The 19,978-nt window shown below is 39.5% G+C and overlaps 1 protein-coding gene across 4 annotated transcripts in view; it reads right to left on the bottom strand.

The window, feature by feature from the left end:
* Positions 1–19,028, bottom strand: part of ULK4 (unc-51 like kinase 4) — a 513,120-nt gene extending 494,092 nt beyond the window's left edge. For all 4 annotated transcript variants that reach the window (XM_001917025.6, XM_023620688.2, XM_070237944.1 and 1 more), the window contains exons 1-4: positions 18,053–19,028; positions 13,925–14,118; positions 7,620–7,719; positions 5,053–5,192 (exon numbers count right to left, since the gene is read on the bottom strand). In XM_001917025.6, coding sequence (XP_001917060.4) covers positions 5,053–5,192; positions 7,620–7,719; positions 13,925–14,062 — 378 coding nt within the window. In that variant the 5' untranslated portion in view covers positions 14,063–14,118; positions 18,053–19,028. The remainder of the gene's footprint in view (positions 1–5,052; positions 5,193–7,619; positions 7,720–13,924; positions 14,119–18,052) is intronic.
* Positions 19,029–19,978: the final 950 nt, after the last annotated feature.

The raw sequence follows: 19,978 nt of genomic DNA, 5'->3' as shown, positions 1-19,978 counted from the left end.
CAGTGGAATTAAATGGAAAGCTAGACCAGATGGACTTAATAGACATATATAGAACACTCCATGCAAAAACAGCAGAATGCACATTCTTCTCAAGTGCACACAGAACATTGTCAAGAACAGACCATATGGTGGGAAACAAGGCAAGCCTCAATAAATTCAAGAAGATTGAAATAATAACAAGTATCTTTTCCAATCACAATGCTATAAAGCTAGAAATTAATTACAAGAAAAAGCTGAGAAAAGGACAAAGATGTGGAGACTAAACAACATGCTATTGAACAAGCAATGGATCATTGAAGAAATTAAAGGAGAAATCAAAAAATATCTGGAGACAAATGAAAATGAAAACAGGGGCTGGCCCGGTGGGGCAGCAGGTAAGTTCACACGTTCTGCATCTCGGCAGCCCGTGGTTCACCGGTTTGTATCCTCGTTGCAGACATGGCACTGCTTGGCAAAAACCATGCTGTGGTAGGTGTCGCACGTATAAAGCAGAGGAAGGTGAGCATGGATGTTAGCTCAGGGCCAGTCTTCCTCAGCAAAAAGAGGAGGATTGGCAGTAGTTAGCTCAAGGCTAATCTTCCTCAAAAAAAAAAAAAGAGAAATGAAAATGAAAACATACCCTACCAACTCATATGGGATACAGCAAAAGCCATATTAAGAGGGAAATTTATCACAATACAGGTTCATCTTAACAAACAAGAAAAAACCCAAATAAGCAATCTCAAACTACACCTAATTGAATTAGAAAAAGAAGAACAAAGCCCAAAGTCAGCAGAAAGAGAAAAATAATAAAAATCAGAGAAGAAATTAACGCTATTGAAATAAAAAAGGCAGTAGAAAGGATCAATGAAACAGCTGGTTCTTTGAGAAGATAAATAAAATTGACAAACCCCTAGCCAGACTTACAAAGAAAAAAAAGAGAGAAAAGCTCAGATAAATAAAATTAGAAATGAAAGAGGAGAAATAACAATGGATACCAGAGAAATGCAATAGATTATAAGAGAATACTACAAAAAACTATATGCCAACAAAATGGACAATCTAGAGGAAATAGATAAATTCTGAGACTCTTATAATCTCCCAAAGCTGAATCAAGAAGAAATAGAGAATCTGAATAGACCAATCACAAGCAAAGAGATTGAAACAGTAATCAAAAGCATCCCAAAGAATAAAAGCCCAGGACCAGATGGCTTCCATGGGGAATTCTACCAAACTTTCAGAGAGGATTTAATACCTACCCTTCTCAAGCTATTCCAAAAAATTAGGGAAGACGGAACGCTTCCCAACACATTCTATGAGGTCAACATCACTCTGATACCAAAGCCTGACAAGGACAACACAAAAAAGGAAAACTACAGGTCAGTATGGCTGATGAACATAATGCAGAAATCCTCAAGAAAGTATTAGCAACCCGAATACAGCAATGCATCAAAAAGATCATACATCATGATCAAGTGGGATTTATTCCAGGGACAAAGGGATGGTTCAACATCCACAAATCAATCAATGTGATACACCACATTAACAAAATGAGGAATAAAAACCACATGATCATATCAATAGATGCAGAGGAAGCATTTAACAAGATCCAACAGCCATTTATGATTTAAAAAACTCAACAAAATGGGGATAGAGGGAAATTACCTCAACATAATAAAGGCCATAGATGATAAACCCACAGCCAACATCATACTAAATGGGGAAAAACTGAACGCCATCCCTCTGAGAACAGGAACAACACAAGGATGCCCACTATCACCACTCTTTCTCAACATAGTACTCAAGGTTTTGGCCAGAGCAATTACGCAAGAGAAAGGAATAAAAGGAATCCAAACGGGGAGTGAAGAAGTGAAACTCTCACTGTTTGCAGACGACATGATCTTACACATAGAAAACTCTAAAGAATCCATTGGAAAACTATTAGAAATAACTAACAACTACAGTCAAGTTGCGGGGTGCAAAATCAACTTACAAAAATCAGTTGCATTTCTGTATTCTAATAACGAACTTACAGAAAGAACTCAAGAATACAACTCCATTTACAATCGCAAAAAAAAAAGTACCTAGGAACAAATTTAATTAAGGAGGCAAAGGACTTATACAATGAAAACTATAGGACATTACTGAAAGAAATAAATAATGACATAAAGAGATGGAAAGAGATTCCATGCACATGGATTGGAAGAATAAACATAGTTAAAATGTCCATACTACCCAAAGCAATCTACAGATTCAACGCAATCCCAATCAGAATCCCATTGACACTCTTCACAGAAATAGAGCAAAGAATCCTAAAATTCATATGGGGCAACCAAAGGCCCCGAATTGCTAAAGCAATACTGAGAAAAAAGAACAAAGCTGGAAGTATCACAATCCCTGACTTCAAAATGTACTACAAAGCCATAGTGATCAAAACAGCATGGTACTGGTACAAAAACAGGCACACAGATCAATGGAACAGAACAGAAAGCCCAGAAATAAAACCACACATATACAGAAAGCTAATCTTTGACAAAGGTGGCAATAACATACAATGGAGAAAAGAGAGTCTCTTCAATAAATGGTGTTGGGAAAACTGGACAGCCACATGCAAAAGAATGAAAGTAGACCATTATCTTTCGCCATACACAAAAATAAACTCAAAATGGATCAAAGACTTGAAGATAAGTCCTGAAACCATAAAACTCCTGGAAGATAATATAGGGAGTACACTCTTTGGCATCAAACTTAAAAAGATTTTTTCGAATACCATGCCTTCTCAGACAAGGGAAACAAAAGAAAAAGTAAACAAGTGGGAGTCCATCAGACTAAAGAGCTTCTGCAAGGAACAAGAAACTAGGATCAAAACCAAAAGACAACCCATCAATTGAGAGAAAATCTTTGCAAATCATATATCCGATAAGGGGTTAATCTCCATAATATATAACGAACTCACACAACTGAACAACAAAAAAACAAACAACCCGATCAAAACATGGGAAGAGGTACGAACAGACATTTCCTCAAAGAAGATATACAGATGGCCAATAAACACATGAAAAGGTGTTCAACATCAGTAATCATCAGGGAAATGCAAATCAAAACTACACTAAGATACCAGCTTATGCCTGTTAAAATGGCTATAATCACTAAAAGTAAAAACAGCAAATGTTGGAGAGGGTGTGGAGAGAAGCGAACCCTCATACACTGCTGGTGGGAATGCAAACTAGTGCAGCCACTATGGAAAACAGTATGGAGATTCCTCAAAAAACTAAAAATAGAACTACCATATAACCCAGGTGTCCTACTACTGAGTATCTATCCAAACAACTCGAAATCAACAATCCAAAGTAATATATGCACCCCATGTTTATCGCAGCACTATTCACAATGGCCAAGACATGGAAACTATCCAAATGCCCACTGACCGATGATTGGATAAAGATGTGGTGTATATATACATATATATATATATACACACACACACGCAATGGAATACTACTCAGTCATTAAAAAAAAGACAAATTTATCCCATTTGCAACCACATGGAAAAACCTGGAGAGAATTATACTTAGAGAAATAAGCCAGACTGAGAAGGACAAACACCAGATGATTTCACTCATATGTGGAATACAAACAAGCAAATGGACAAAGAAAATAGTTAGTGGTTACCAGGGGAAGGGGGCTGGTGGGGTGGGGCACAGGGGGTGAAGGGGAGCACCTATGTGGTGACAGACAAAAAATAACGTACAACTGAAATTTCACAATGATGTAAACCATTATGAACTCAAATAAAAGAAATTAATTTTTTTTTAATACTTAATTTACAGAAACGGGCATCCTGCCCGAACACTGCCATCCCCAGTTCTAGGATAAAGGTTACATTACAGATGAGCCTGAATTTCCTAGATTATAAATAGTGATACTAGATCTCATTAAACAACTCCCACACAGGCTAGCACACTAAAGCCTCTGGGCAAAATTCCAGCCACTACCTGTTTTTGTACGGGTGAAAGCTAAGCATGGTTTTTACATTTCTAAATGGTTGAAAAAAACAAAAATAAGATGATATTTCTTGATATGTGAAAATTTGACATTTCAGTGTCCACAAATAAATTTTTATTGAAATAAAGCCACACTCATGCATTTACATACCGTCTATAGCTGCTTTCAGGGCTATGACCACAGTTAAGTGGTTGGAGATTTGAGGCAAGTATACAAATATTGCAAACAAGAACTTCTATCCATTATATAGAGTTTTTATGGAATTATTTTAGGTTTAATTATGTTCTCAGATGGCCTACAATAATGTTGAACTAAGGAAATATTCAACTTTTCATTTCATTGTGCACACATTTACAAAGGAAAAGAAATAGCAATTCAGACTAGTAATAAGTACAATCTCTACGAATATTTACTTATAAAGATATAATAGACACCGCTGATAGACAGCACACTACCTAGAAGCTTAACCTAAATAGAGAACATAATCTTCACAATCACCCTGAAATATCTATCTCCATATCACAGACAAGCAAAGTAGGGTGCAGAGAGAAAGGTTAACTTGCCCAGGGTCACAAAGCTTCTAAATGTCAGCGTCAACTGTGACTCAGAAACTAAGCAGGTTTCACGACTCTACCACACTGAAGCACATTTAGTTATGTGTCATTAGTTTTACCAAAAATGAAGACATTTGATCCATAATATCAGGAATCATACATACAGTCAAGAACGTAATTAGCAAACTAAAATAATGGCTCATAATGGTGTACTATAATTTAAGAGCCTAGTCTTAATTTATAGATCTACTGAGCTCACCATTCACAATGTACCTCAGCAGGAATAATAATTACTCAAAGAACTCTGAAAGGAGGGAGACTTCACATTCTAAAAGCTACTTCAACAGGTAGCTAAAAAGGTAGCTAAAATATGTACTATGTTTTTTATTTTAAAAATGTTAACAAAATATCAAGATGTTCTATGTCAAAATTTTATCTAAAAATAAATAACCTTTGAGAAAGAACCACAAATTAAGACATAAGCACTTAGGAAATCAAAAGTTTCATGAATTACCTTTCCAGGAGAAATGTCACAAAAGAGAATGCCAAGTTGATGAAGATGATGTAATCCAGTAATCAGGTCAATCCCAAATTCTCTCACAACATCTTCAGGAAGGTTTTCATCCTGAGCAATAACCATTTCTAAGGAACCACCTGCAAGTTGTTTAAAATCATCCGTTTTAACCCACCAACATCACACAATGCCTCCAAGAGGTTCCATGCTGGGAGATATTGAGCATTAAAAAATGATCAAATCAGTATACCCGGACAATCTGGCAGGGAAAACACAGGTGTGAATGAACACAGTGGTCCAAGCAGCCTAACAGAAATCTGTGTCCACTCTTTGGAGCCAGCTCCAGGAGAACAACTGCTTGGTCTGGAAAAATGGTCACCAAGCAAGCAGGTGGAGTGAAGGGAGAATAACTCTGCTGCTGTGATGGCTCACTCCAGATTCCTCTGGAATTGAACAGCTGCAAAAATTAGTGATAAATACTAACGCAAACTGTGCACTTAAATCACATGATGCAAAATATAGTCACATTTACTCCTGTGCAAAGTTAGGTCACATTCTGCAAGTACTGCACAGCAAAAAAGATGACGCCTTTCCTTAACAGGTAGAGAATCACAATCCTTAGTGTATACTCTGATGAAATAAAAGGCCAAGGGCAGACACACTGTGATTTCCATCTCTATACCCTTCCAAGTTCCCAGTCACATCACTACCACCTAAGTACCAGAAACATTTTTTTTAAGAGGGTCAAGATAAGAACAGAAGCTAAGTTCAGAGAAAGTGAAGTCTTAGCTGGCATCTGAAAGTTCAGTCAGGAATACTGTGATGAGAGTAGGAAGTATCTGGCATTTTACTTTGTTTTGGTGAATGAGGAACCACCCGAGACATAGGCATAAATAAGAATTAGGCTATGACAATGGTCAGGGGTCAGAAATAACAGCTGAAGTAAAAAGAAATACAGGGAAAGTCCCATGATCACCTCAACAGTGTGTACATCGATGGGCATAATTAAACCACAGTACCCTCCTATTGATTCAGAAAAACAAAATGCAAATCAGTTATTATTAGCCAGCACTGGTGGTCTAGTGGTTGAGATTTGGCGCTCTTACCACAGTGGCCCAGGCTGGTTTCCCAGTCAGGGAACCACACCACCCACCTGTCAGTTGTCATACTGTGGTGTCTGTGTGCTGCCGTGATGCTGAAAGCTATGCCACTGGTACTTCAAATACCAGCAGGGTCACCCATGGTGGACAGGCCTCAGCAGAGCTTCCAAACTAAAACAGACTAGGAAGAAGGACTTGGCCACCCACTTCTGAAAAAACTGGCCATGAAAACCCTATGAATAGTAGTGGAGCATTGTCTGACATAGCACGGGAAGGTGAGAGGATGGCGCAAAAAGACTGGGCAGGGTTCTGCTCTGCTGTACACCGGGTCGCTAGGAGTTGGAATCAACTCAATGGCACTAACAACAAAAGTTATTCCAAATAACTTCTTTAAATGATCTTTAGGTTTTATAAATTCTAAGTGTCAATATAGTAGGTAAGATTCATAAGGCTAGAATTACAATGTATCTTAATATTTAATAATCTCTTACACAATCCTAGAAAGGTGTATCAAAGAGCTGTAACATGTAATCTCTAATTATTCCTAGGTGGTGGTATTTGTTGGTTCATCTTTGTGCTTCTCCGCATTGCTTAAGTTTTTATTAAGAGCATTTTTTTTTTTTTTAAAGATTGGCACCTGGGCTAACAACTGTTGCCAATCTTTTTTTTTTTTTCTGCCTTATCTCCCCCAACCCCCCCTGTACATAGCTGTATATCTTAGTTGCAGGTCCTTCTAGTTGTGGGATGTGGGACACTGCCTCAACGTGGCCTGACGAGCGGTGCCATGTCCGCGCCCAGGATCCGAACCCTCGGCCGCCGCAGCGGAGCATGCAAACTTAACCACTCGGCCACGGAGCCGGCCCCAAGAGCAAGTATTTTTTTTTTTTACAAAAATAAAAAGATGATCACTTTATAAACTAATAAAGCTATAGCTAGTTGACCTAAAATACTTTGAGGTTTTGGGGGGGGAGGTTTTTGGAGAGGAAGATTGTCACTGAGCTAACATCTGTGCCAATCTTCCCCTATTTTGTATGTGGGATGCCACCACAGCATGGCTTGATGAGCACCGTGTAGGTCCATGCCTGGGATCCAAACCCACAAATGCCAGGCCACTGAAGTGGAGCACATGACTTAACCACTTTGTTTTTATTGAATGGGAAAACTTGTTTGACAAATGAATCACTAAAGAATATTTCTAAATTTTTATGGAGGTGACTTAGTAATATTTTATACCAAAGTAAAGTTAACTCCAAATCGAATTTTACACTGTCTTCCTCTTACCAAACATCTTTGCTCTTTATCCTTTCCTCAAATCCATCAAACAACAGAAATTCAAGTTAACACAGTCAATAGTATCAACGCTGCTTATATTTGCAATAGAAGAAAAAAGGAAAATAACAAAACCTACACCACAGGTTTTTTCAAAACTACCAAAGATGGCCATTCGTAGCACTTACAAGCTCTTACCTGTGCAGAGTTCCACTACTAGCCAGAGATGATTGCTGGTTTCGTACCATTCATGAAAAGTTACAATATTCTTGTGTTTAATTTCATGGGTGAGACGGACCTATAAAAACACACACAGCAGTCACACTGAAAAAAAAAGTTCTTAAAACCCCTGCCTCTATTAAGAAATCCCTAAATACACAATTGAGAAATGCATAAAAAAATAGTGGAATTTATTTGGTGGAATTCTATACAGACATTAAAATGATGGTTATGAAGGCTGGTGACATGGAAAAATGCTAATTTAATGTACCAAAAAACCTTGTGTAATACAGTTTTGCATATTTGTGTAAATACAACATTGCAAAAGAAATATTCATAGGAAAATGACCAGAAGGTATACATCAAAATAGCTGCTGTTATGAGTAGAATTACTGGTGTTATTCAATTCTTTCCACTCTTTTTCTCTTTTCTATTTAAGTACACACTACTTTTATAATCAAGAAAAAAGAAGTAAAAAAAAAACCTTTACTGAGTAAAAATAACCTAAATGCTCAATAATACACTAACAGTTAAATAAGTTGTATATCAACTGACAAAATATTAGGCCAATGTTAAAATGTTTATTTTTAAAGTAGACCATTATTTTTCACCATACACAAAAATTAACTCAAAATGGATCAATGACTTGAAAATAAGACCTGAAACTATAAAACTCCTAGAAGAAAACATAGGCAGTATACTTTTTTTTTTAAAGATTTTTTTTTCCTTTTTCTCCCCAAAGCTCCCCAGTACACAGTTGTATATTCTTCGTTGTGGGTCCTTCTAGTTGTGGCATGTGGGACGCTGCCTCAACGTGGTTTGATGAGCAGTGCCATGTCCGAGCCCAGGATTCAAACTAACGAAACACTGGGCCGCCTGCAGCAAAGTGTGCAAACTTAACCGCTGGGCCATGGGGCCAGCCCCGGCAGTACACTTTTTAACTTCAGTTTTAGAAGGATCTTTTCAAATACCATGTCTACTCGGACAAGGGAAACAAAAGGAAAAAAACAAGTGAGACTTCATTGACTAAAGAGCTTCTGCAAGGCAAAGGAAACCAGGAACAAAACGAAAAGACAACCCACCAACTGGGAGAAAATATTTGCAAATCATATATCTAATGTGGGGACCTGGAATTGGCCACCCCAAGATATGTCTCTTTGGCATCAGGATTATTTGAGGCTGATTGCTTTTGATAAACTGGGACAGGGAAGGAGGCTCTGAGGAATGGAACTTGCCCTTTGTTAGGACACGTTTACATTTGTAAGGTAAATCTCTATCTGTAAAAGGTGCCTCCCTCTCTGTACCAGGAAGAAGAAAGGCGATGACCTACTCTCTAAAAACTCTTAATCAATACCAAAGGCAAAGACTTAAAATCTGCATTTTATTGTGCTAGTCTGGTAACCTCCTGTAACTGACTTCCCTCCCCCTCCCATCTTTCTTTAGGCTGGGAACCGATTGCGGCGCTCATCTGTGACCCCCCCCCAGCCCGAGGCAACACACCTGCCACCCTGCAGCGCTCACTGAGACAGCAGACCTATCCGCCGTTTCCATCAAGCGCTGTGCTGACAGAGCAGCCTCGTGACTATTGTAAAAGGGACATTTCAGTCACATGTGAAACACCCCGTTTGGGGGCTATATAACCACTATGTGCACCCCACTTCTTCGGTGCCCTTTCTTCCTTCGGGAAGAAAGGCCCCGGGCCATGGTTCCTCATAAAGCTTTGTTTAATTTTCTCTTGCTATTCTGTCTCATGTGAATTTAATTCATTCTCCAGCTAGACGAACCCCCATTTGGGGAGAGGAAATGTCCTCCTCCCCTACACTAACAAGGAGTTCTTCTCCAAAATATATAAAGAACTCACACAACTGAACAACAAAAAAACAAACAACCCAATCAAAACATGGGTAGAGGATATGAACAGACATTTTTCCAAAGAAGACATATAGATGGTCAATAAGCACATGAAAAGATGCTCGACATCACTAATCATCAAGGAAATGCAAATCAAAACTACAGTGAGGTATCACCTTACACCCGTTAGAATGACTATAATCACCAAGACAAAAAGTAACAAATGTTGGAGAGCTTGTAGAGAAAAGGGAACCCTCATACACTGCTGGTGGGAATGCAAACTGGTGCAGCCACTGCGGAAAACAGTATGGAGATTTCTCAAAAAATTAAAAATAGAAATACCATATGACCCAGCTACCCCACTACTGTCTATTTATCCAAAGAACTTGAAATCAACAATACAAAGAGATTTATGCACCCCTATGTTCCCTGCAGCATCACTCATAATAGGTAAGACATGGACGCAACCCAAGCACCCAATAACTGATGAATGGATAAAGAAGATGTAGTATATATATCTACCATGGAATGCTACTCAGCCATAAAAAAAAGATAGTCCCATTCGCAACAACATGGATGGACCTTGAGGGTATTATGTTAAGCGAAATAAGCCAGACAGAAAAAGACAAACACTGTTGGATTTCACTCATCTGCAGAAGATAAACTAACCATGGACAAAGAAAACAGTTCAGTGGTTACCAAAGGGGAAGGAGGATAGGGAGTACGAATAAGGGGTAAAGGGGCACATTTATATGGTGACTGACAAATAGTAATGTACAACTGAAATTTCACAAAGTTATAAACTATTATGACCTCAATACAAGAAAATAAAAAATGTTTACTTTTATAACAACATGGAAAAATTACAGTGTTATAATGTTAAGTGTAAAAGGTAAGAGACAAAATTATATAATATCATGATTAGAAAATTAAAAAAAAAAAAGATCTCACAGAAAAAAAGACTAGAAAACAAACCAAACCAAAACAGTGATTGTCTTCAGGTGATAGAACAATGCTACTGCTTTTTTTCTTCTCTCCATTTTTCTATATTGTCCAAATTTTCTCTAATGATGATGTAGTGCTTTCACAATATTTAAAAGAACTCTCAAAGGATTCTACGATATTCTTTTTAAAAATATTCTTAGTGAATCCCAATATCAATTTGCCCAGATTATTAAAAGAGGAAACATTACAATGAACACACTGATCTTAAAATGTACATTTCCATTAGATCATAAGACTACTTATGCACCAAAAACAAAAGAGTGAATTCAAAACTCAATAATAAAGAGGCAAAAGCCTGAAAACCACAAAAGTGTGTGATTAACAAACCATCAATCCCAGAATTGCTGAACTACCAAAATGCTTTGGGTCCTTGTTTGCCAATTAAAAAAAATCACATACAAATTCTACTGTCACTCAACACAGGCTAACAGGCCCACAATTTGCACAAATATAGAGCTCCCTATTTTAAAAAGGGAATATGGTACACTCTGGGAACAACTAGATGGGCTCAGAGTGTAACACAAATAATGGAAAATGAATCCATATAACTTAGAAGACAGACGAGGAGAAAGCCAAAAATCAGAGTGACCAAGAGAGCATTTGAGGAGCATCTTGTAATAAATTCCCACTAATAAGGCCACTAGAGAATGGGGAGGACACTTGGTGAGCATGTTTAAATGGATACCCACTGATTCAGGCACAGGAAGGGGAGGTCCTGGTGAAAAAACAAAGGAGGTAGGGAAATTTCAACAGAATTCAGCCCACAGCACACCCTCCCAACACTCTCCATCATTTCATATGCCAAGTGGCTGCTCTTCCAGACCCTGGGCCCCTCAGCTCTCTCAACCTCGCTCTCCACCCTCATCTCAACCACCCGTCTCTGACCTGTGCCATCTGATACAGGAGCCAGTCACCGTAGAGGGCTTCTGTGCACTTGAAAAGAGCTAGTCTGACCTGAAATGAGCTCTAAGTGTACAATACACACCAGAAGCTGAACACTTAATATCAAAAAAATACATATATCTCTTTAATAATTTTATACTGATTGTATGTTAAAATGATAATACATTGTATATATTGGATTAAATAAAATCTATTAATAAAATTAATTTCACCTATTTATTTTCCCTTTCTCAGTGTGACTACTCTGAACTTTAAAATTAGATTTGCAGCCTACATTATATTTCTATTGGACAGCATTGTTGGATTTTTACCAATAACTGTATTATCTCCAAAATCTCTTTCACACACCCTAGTCCATGACCACTATTCACTCACTTTCCAGCTCACCCATTCTAGTACTGCAATTCTGGTTAAGTTCAACCCTGCACACATTCTGCATATAACCAAGTAGCTGAAGCAGACAGAAACCACGCTGACTGACCCACCTTCAATTTATGATCCCCAATCCCAAAGAGCCCCAGCCAGTCTGTCCTCCAGTGACTATTCACACCTCCTCGTTCTCAAAACACTGCCTTCCCCTCCTCCCATCTCCAAACTGACGACTTAGCTCCTCATCTCAAAGAAACCTAATCAGAAGAGAAACTCCTTGATTTCCCAGCACTGAATCTGCACCTTACCCCACAAGCCTGTCTTCCCTCAACTGTGCACACTCCTTTCAAAAGCCAACATCTCCCCACACCCATTAAAATGGCTATTAAAAAAAAAAAAAACAGAAAATAAGTGTTGGCAAGGATGTCGAGAAATGGGATCCCTTGCACACTGTTGGTGGGAATGTAAAATGGTACAGTTTTTGTGGAAAACAGTATGACAGTCCTCAAAAAATTAAACAGAATTACCATAGGATCCAGCAATTCCACTTTGGGGATATACCTAAAGGATTGAAAGCAGAGTCTCAAAGAAATATTTGTACACCAATGTTCATAACAGCATTATTCACAATAGACAAAAGGCAGAAGCAACCCAAGTGTCCACAGACAGGTGAATGGATAAGCAAAATGTCCTTGTACATACAATGGAATATTACTCAGTGTTAAAAAGGAAAGAAATTCTGACACAATGTTACAACATGGATGAACCTTAAGACATCATGCTAAGTGAAATAAGTAAGTCAAAAAAGGACAAATTCTATATGATTCCACTTATATGAGGGACCTTTGAGAGACAGAAAGTAGAATGGTACATGCCAGGGGCTGGAGGAGGAAGCAACAGGGAATTATCATTTAAGGTGTATAGAGTTTCAGTTTCACAAAATGAAAAGAGTTCCAGAAGATTCAGCAATCGCACTCTTGGTATCCACCCAAAAGAGTTGAAAACTTATATTCACATAAAAACCTGCACATAGATATTTATAGCAGCTTTATTCATAACTGAAAGCAATCAAGATGCTCTTCTATAAGTGGACGAATGAACAAACTGGAACAATACATGCAATGGAATATTGTTCAGCGATAAAAAGAAATGAGCCATTAACCCACAAATAGACACAGAGGAACCTTAAATGCATATTGCTAAGTGAAAGAAACCAATCTGAAAAGGCTACATACTATACGATTTCAACTATATGACATTCTGGAAAAGGCAAAATTATGGAGATAATAAAAAGATCAGTGGTTGCCACAGGTAGGGGCAAAGGGAGAAGGATGAATAAGTGGAGCATGGAAGATTTTTTAGGGCAATGAAACGACTCTGTATGGTACTATAATGGTGGACACACGTCATTACACATTTGTCCAAACCCATGGAATGTACAACACCATAAATGAGCCTTAATGTAAACTATAGACTTTGGGCAATCAGGGTGTGTTCATTAAATATAACATATGTACCAATCTGATAGGGATGTTGATAATGGGGGAGGCTATGCATGTGTGGGGGCAGGAGGTATATGGGAAATATCTGTATCTTCCTCTTAATTTTGCTGTGAATCCAAAACTGCTCTAAGAAACCCTTTTTTTAAAAGAAGTTCTGGAGATGGTGATACTTGCACAGTAAAATGAATGTACTTAATTTCACTGAACTGTACACTTAAAAACGGTTATGATGGTAAATTTTATGTGTATTTTACCACAATAAAAAAAAATGTTGAAAGGAAAAAAAAGCTAGGTTTGGCCCAGGGAGCCTGGGCTATAAAGTGGCACAGCTATTTCAAACCCAAGTCTTTCTCACTCAAAGTCTTTCCTTCAGAAAGCATCATAATCATATACTAAATTTAAAAGTAGATGATCTAACATAGACTACATTTTCCCTGACTCTTACAAAAAAAATTCTAAGTTGCTGATTACTTGGGTATGTTTATTAGTCTTTATACAGAATTGCTGTCACTCTACAGACAGACAGTGGCTCAATCCAGATTGAAAATGGGGCCTTTGCTATAGTGAGTTCAATGACTTCTGTTTACATGCTGCTTACTCTACCTGATCACAGTCCTGTCTTTTGCCAGAGGGAGGGAAACAGACTTGACTTACCCAATTGGTTATTTCAGGTCTTTTGCACTTATCAGTACAAAGAATAGCTACAAAATTGATCGTCCCCTTTCGTCGCCCTTTATAGACAACGGTCTTGCTTCCTCTGCCAATCTCCTCATACAGAATGAAGTTTTCCATCTCTGGGCTGACTTCTCACACTCGATAAAATGACAACATAATAGCATCTCTAGCTCCTAAAAAGTAAACAAAAATGACACTTAGAAATACAAGCTGATTGCATGATTAATTAGCCTAGGGTAGATATATGTAAATAAGTCTAATAATTCTATAAACTCAGAAAATTCACCTTAAAGTTTTGGACACTAGTGTCTTTCTTTTTATAAGGTAAAAAAAGCTAAGGGAAAAATAAATAAAACAATTTACAAGCCAATATTCAACTTCCTATCCACAAGATCTTAACAAAAATAATGAAAATGACAGCTATTTCTAACATATGTAACAAAATCAGGGAATGAATGAGATTTCAGCCAATGATACCTTTCCTATTTTCTCGTTACAGTGGAAAGCACATTGTGTCAACATCTGTATAATGATTGGGGCAATATACACCCCACCTAAACCTCAAATTATGAGAAGCAAATGAGACAACATGTAAACATACTTTACAAACAAATATGGACTAACAGTGTTTCCAAAGAGATTGCAAGAGTCAATCCAAATATTATCTGAAGTCAGGGGTCAGCAAATTACTAATTCCTGGGCCAAATCTGGCCTGCTGCCTGTTTTTGTAAATAAAGCTTAACTGGAAAATGGCCACACCCATTCATTTATCTATTGTCTAAGGCTGCTTTCAGGCTACAATGGCAGAGTTGAGTAGTCCTGACAGAGACCCTATGTCCCGCACACACTCTAAAATATTTACTATTTCACCCTTTACAGAAAAAGTTTGTCAACTCTTGTTTTAAATGAAGATTTTTTTAACCAATCACTTCATCATCTAGGATATAAGCAGTTAAAAGAGTTCATTTTCTTAGTCAACAAAGTCCTCTAATTTTCACAAGTAAATAAAGATCTGATGTGGTCTTTTATGAGACTAGATTTTATGCGGAATTGAAGTAAAATAGTGGATTCAGGATCTTAACATATTCCCAGCAACATAATCAAAGTATTCACTGGACTAAAAATAGCTTTTCAATTGGCATCTCTTTGGGAGGATTATACATGCTAGACGATAGAAAACTTCCCAGAAACTATCCAAGCAGTAAGATATCCACTTTAAAAAAAGCTTACGTTTCTATATGCTATCCAGTAAGTCAGAACCTACAGTAAAATTATTCTGAAATAGAGAAGGTAAAAGAGCAGTAAGTTAACGGGTACGAGGTTTCTCTGTGTGCAGATGAAAACGTCCTGACATTGGATAGTGCTGATGGTTGTATACCTTTGTGAATACAATAAAAATCCTTGAATTCTACATTTTAAAGGGGTGAATTTCATAGTATGTGAATTCTATCTCAATGTTTATTGAGATATAATTGACATGTAACACTGTGCAAGTTTAAGGTGTACAATGTGTCAATTTGATACATTTATACATTGTAATATGATGTATAAATGTACAATATTAATTACAATATTAATGTGTAATATGTAACCACAGCACTAGTTAACTCCTCTATCACATCAAATAATTATTTCTTTTTTGTGGTGAAAACATTTAAGATCTATATCTTAGCAACTTTGAAGTATATGATACATTACTGCTGACTATAATCACTGTGATGTACATTAGATCTTCAGAACTCATTCATCTTTGGTGGAGGCCATACAAAAACAGGCAGAGCCAGATTCGGCTGATCGGCAGTAGTTTGCTGACCTCCGACCTGGTATAAGGAACAAGTTATCTAAGAATCTAGGAATAATTCTAATTCTATGATTCCATCTTCCAATGAAATCAAAACATACTGCAAAATGGGAAAACTCTACTATAAAAATTTATAGGCTAGTAATTACATTTAGTTATTTGGATTATAAACCCAGTTATCTAGAGCAAATCAGAAGAAATCAGACTACTGACAGTGAAATTTTTTAAATTCTAAGTGGAAAAGATGTGGGAGAATTTTGACTTTGAATCAATGGAAACACAAAAAATGCACAGACAGTATCTATTTCTTTCGATCAGTTTTACCAAGTTCCTTCTACATCCCTCTCCTCCCTAAAACCCAGTCATTAAAAAAGAACCGGTTCTGACTCCCAACTCACCAAACTGCAGCCTTAACAGGAGAAACTGTGTGGCAAGGGGTCAACAAAATATAACATGTAACATAACCAAAATAAGATTAAATTAACCATATGTTAACATGGACAAGCTATTAAGCCAGAAAAAAAATAACGAGACCCTAATTAAATGTTCACAAATTGGCTAGATTACAATATATCAGGATAAGATGTTGAAGAAAGTTTTCATGTAAGAGGAATATGATTCCGTGAAAACAAAGTTTTAGACCACAGGAAAAAAAATTAAGTAAAATCTTAAAATTTTCGATTTGATTCAGCCCAGATTAGTTCCTCAGTCTTTTACTGAGTAGAGGCATCTGAGTAGACTAGCAGGTTGAAATTAACAAAATGCACCAATTATAAAGTCTGCTTAGATAAGATGGTTTATTACTTTCAGCACTTCCCCACTCTGGGGCTCAGATTCTGTGGAGTAAAATAAGAATTGGATCAGATGATCTTCTAAGTTATTTTTCAAGTTTGAAATTCCATGACTTTAAGATCCTTTTTGATTCACTCCAAGGATGTTCCTCACCTTAGACTTCCCAACATGTTTTTAAAAACCTGTAACCTCTTAAATTGTAAAATAAAACACAAATACAGAAAACCCACAAAATAAATGTATAGTTTAATGAGCGTGAGCATGCATCCGGAGGGCAAATTAAAACACAGATTGCTGGGCAATCATAGTTTAATGAATTATTATAAGAGGGATGCCCTTGTAATCACCACCCAGATCAAGAATAGCTCTTTGCCAGCCACCCCATAAGCCCCTCCATGAGCCTACCCCGCTCACAACTCCTCCTACTCCCCAAAAGTAATCACTCACTGACCTTCATAGTTACCACTTCCACGCGTTTCTTTATAGTTTTCCCACCCATGTGTGCATTCCCAGACACCACAATTCAGTCTTCCACATTTTCTAAAAGTGTGATGCATCTTTTAAGGCTCTTCTAATCTACAAGTTCACCTAGGTATTATCTGAGAAGCCAGAAGTCAGAGCAAATCACAAAGGAGTAAATAAGGCTTTTAAGATCCAGGATGCAGGGCATTCATTCGACAAACTCTGAAACAGACCAGGTGACAGGGGCACGCTGGTAAAGATCAGAACCCTCCCCTCAATCATCCCAACCTTCAGATCATTAACTGCCGCACTAACAGCATGGGCAAGACCTGCGAACTTGATAGAAATGCAAATTCTTGACCCCCAGCCCAGACCTATTGAGTCAGAAACTCTGAAAGTGGGGCCAGAATCTGTGCTTTAACTCACCCTCCGGATACACTCTCACCTTCAGAACCACAGGGTGGCAGGCGCTATAACAAGCACTGAACAGGTGCTCTTCCTCGCAGCACTTTAAAAACCAAACTGCAGGCTTTAAGCTTGCTCTGACCTCGAAAGTGCACTCTGAGAAGCTAGGTAAACACTCACCCCCCCCGCCCCCATCCCTATCACCCACTCCCCACTCCAAGCGGCTCGAAGCCAGCGAACTGGCGGTTTTCACTACCTCCTTGGGGCCACGGACATCAGTCTGCGAGGCTGTCTTACAACGTGAGAAGCGCCGCCGCAGTTTTAAGAGAGAAAACTCTGAATTTGGGGTTTGCATAAAGCATATCTCCTGAACCCTAGAGCCTCGAATCCCCCCTGCACCCAGGCCCTAGAAGAGGTGTCTCGTGGGCCCTGAACTGAAGGCCGCAGAAAGTTGTGTGAGGTTTTTAGTTCAACACCAGCACAAAGCAGAGCCGGAAGAGAGGGGCGGACGGAGAGAGGGCGCGGGGGGCACAGGACGGTGGGAGGGTGGGTAGGTCGCGTCCCTCCAGGCCTGCAGTCTCTCTCGCGCCCGCTGAGGGAGACACAAACTCAGATTCGTGACCCGTAAAACTGCCAGTGCCCCTCACCTGGTCGCCCCGTGGGAAGAAGCCGCCGATCCACTGGACGGCTCCCGCGAGTGCGCGCGTCTCGGCCCCCACCCTCAGGACGGGTCCACTGGCCAAAGGCCAGGGGCGAAGCAATGGAGCAAGACCGGACGCGCAGAAGCAGCGACAGGCCGTGCAGCTCTAGCGCCCCTCCGCGTTTGGACTCGCCCACCCCGTCTCCAGGGCAGCACGCAGAACGCCGGAAGGAGCGCAGGCCGCTGACTGGCTGAGGAGTTTCGGTTCCTATTGGCTGGGGCCTGAAAGTGAGGCCGCTAGGACACCACCCTCAACCCAAACGGCCTCGCCCGAGCCTCAGGACCGGTCCACCGACCCTGGACCGGGGCAGGATGTGCTGGAGCGAGGCAAGATCCATCGCGTCAGCGTCGGGCCTGGCGAGTTCAGCGCCCCTCCGCGTTTGGATTCGCCCAGCCCGTCTCCAGGGCAGCACGCAGAACGCCGGAAGGAGCGCAGGCCGCTGACTGGCTGAGCAGTTTCGGTTCCTATTGGCTGGGGCCCGGAAGTAGGCCGTGACGGAGCGTTCGTCCGCTCTATCTGGGCGTGGGAACTCGGATGTCAGGCGGTAGGAGGGGTTCCGTTTGGGGTGTTGCTGCATGCGTTAGGGCTGTGCAGTACTGGCCCTCGTCATTTTTTCCCGCTCCCATCGTTTTCTTCTATCCTTTTTGTTTCTGACGCCCTCCGGAGCTCAGATGGACGTGGCGATAGTCTGGATAACTAATGGCTCAGAAGCCGGCTCCTCGAGTTCCTCACCCTTTGGAAAAGAGAAGGCTATGGATTTCTTTCTTGTACGTGAGAAAACAGAACAGATCTTCCGATCTCCAGCAGATTGTTCATGACTTTCAAAGCTCCGAGCCCTCCAATTCCAACCACCAGTCGCGTTAGCACCAGCTCCCCCTTCTTCCTTCCGTTCAAGTTGGTGCAGTGATTCTTAAACTTTAGCGTCAGAGTCACCTGGAGCGCTTGTTAAAACACATCTCTGGGCCCCACCTACGGAACTACTGATTCTGTAGATCTGGATGAAGCCCAGAATTTTCCCTTTCTGTCAAGTTGCAGGTGATGCAGATGTTGCTAATCAGGAACTATGCTTTGCAAATGTGTGTAGAGGAACTGTGCCTCTCTCTGATCTCAGGTGAATCACACCTATTCTTTGCCGTCTAACCTTCCTACCTTCTCAGGAATCTTACATTATCCATTATTGTCAGTTTTGTGTATTTAACAGCTTTGCTGTGGAAAAAACTTTCCTCATAAGATGGGCATGGATGTTAGCTCAGGGCCAGTCTTCCTCAGCAAAAAGTGGAGGGTTGGCAGCAGATGTTAGCTCAGGGCTGATCTTCCTCAAAAAAAATGTTGCCTCATAGGTAACACCCTAGTTAATGAAGACGTAATATCAACTAGTTTATTCCAAGTTTTGATAAATAGCCTCAGCGCTAATGTCAGAAACAGTATCAAATACTGGTGCTTCTTAGCCTAGGTTCCTTGGATGCTTCCAGGCAATACGTACACCTGCTAAGACAGTTAAAATTTTGTGTGCACGATGGACTACTACTCAGCCATAAGAAATGATGAAATCCGGCCATTTGTGACAACATGGATGGACCTTGAGGGTATTAAGCTGAGTGAAATAAGACAGAGGGAGAAAGTCAAATACCATATGATCTCACTCATAAGTAGAAGATAAAAATGACCAAAAAAAAAAAACACATAGCATTGGAGATTGGACTGGTGGTTACCATTGGGGAAGAGGGGAGTGGGGAGGGCAAAAGGGGTGATTAGGCTCACATGTGAGGGGATGCACTATAATTAGTGTTCGGGTGGTGAACATGATGTAATGTATCCAGAATTTGAAATATGTACATACGAAAAAAATTAAAATTTAAAAAAAAATTTTGT

Source organism: Equus caballus, chromosome 16, assembly GCF_041296265.1.
Source record: "Equus caballus isolate H_3958 breed thoroughbred chromosome 16, TB-T2T, whole genome shotgun sequence".
NCBI lineage: Eukaryota > Metazoa > Chordata > Mammalia > Perissodactyla > Equidae > Equus > Equus caballus.
This window is presented reverse-complemented; position numbering and strand designations above follow the sequence as displayed.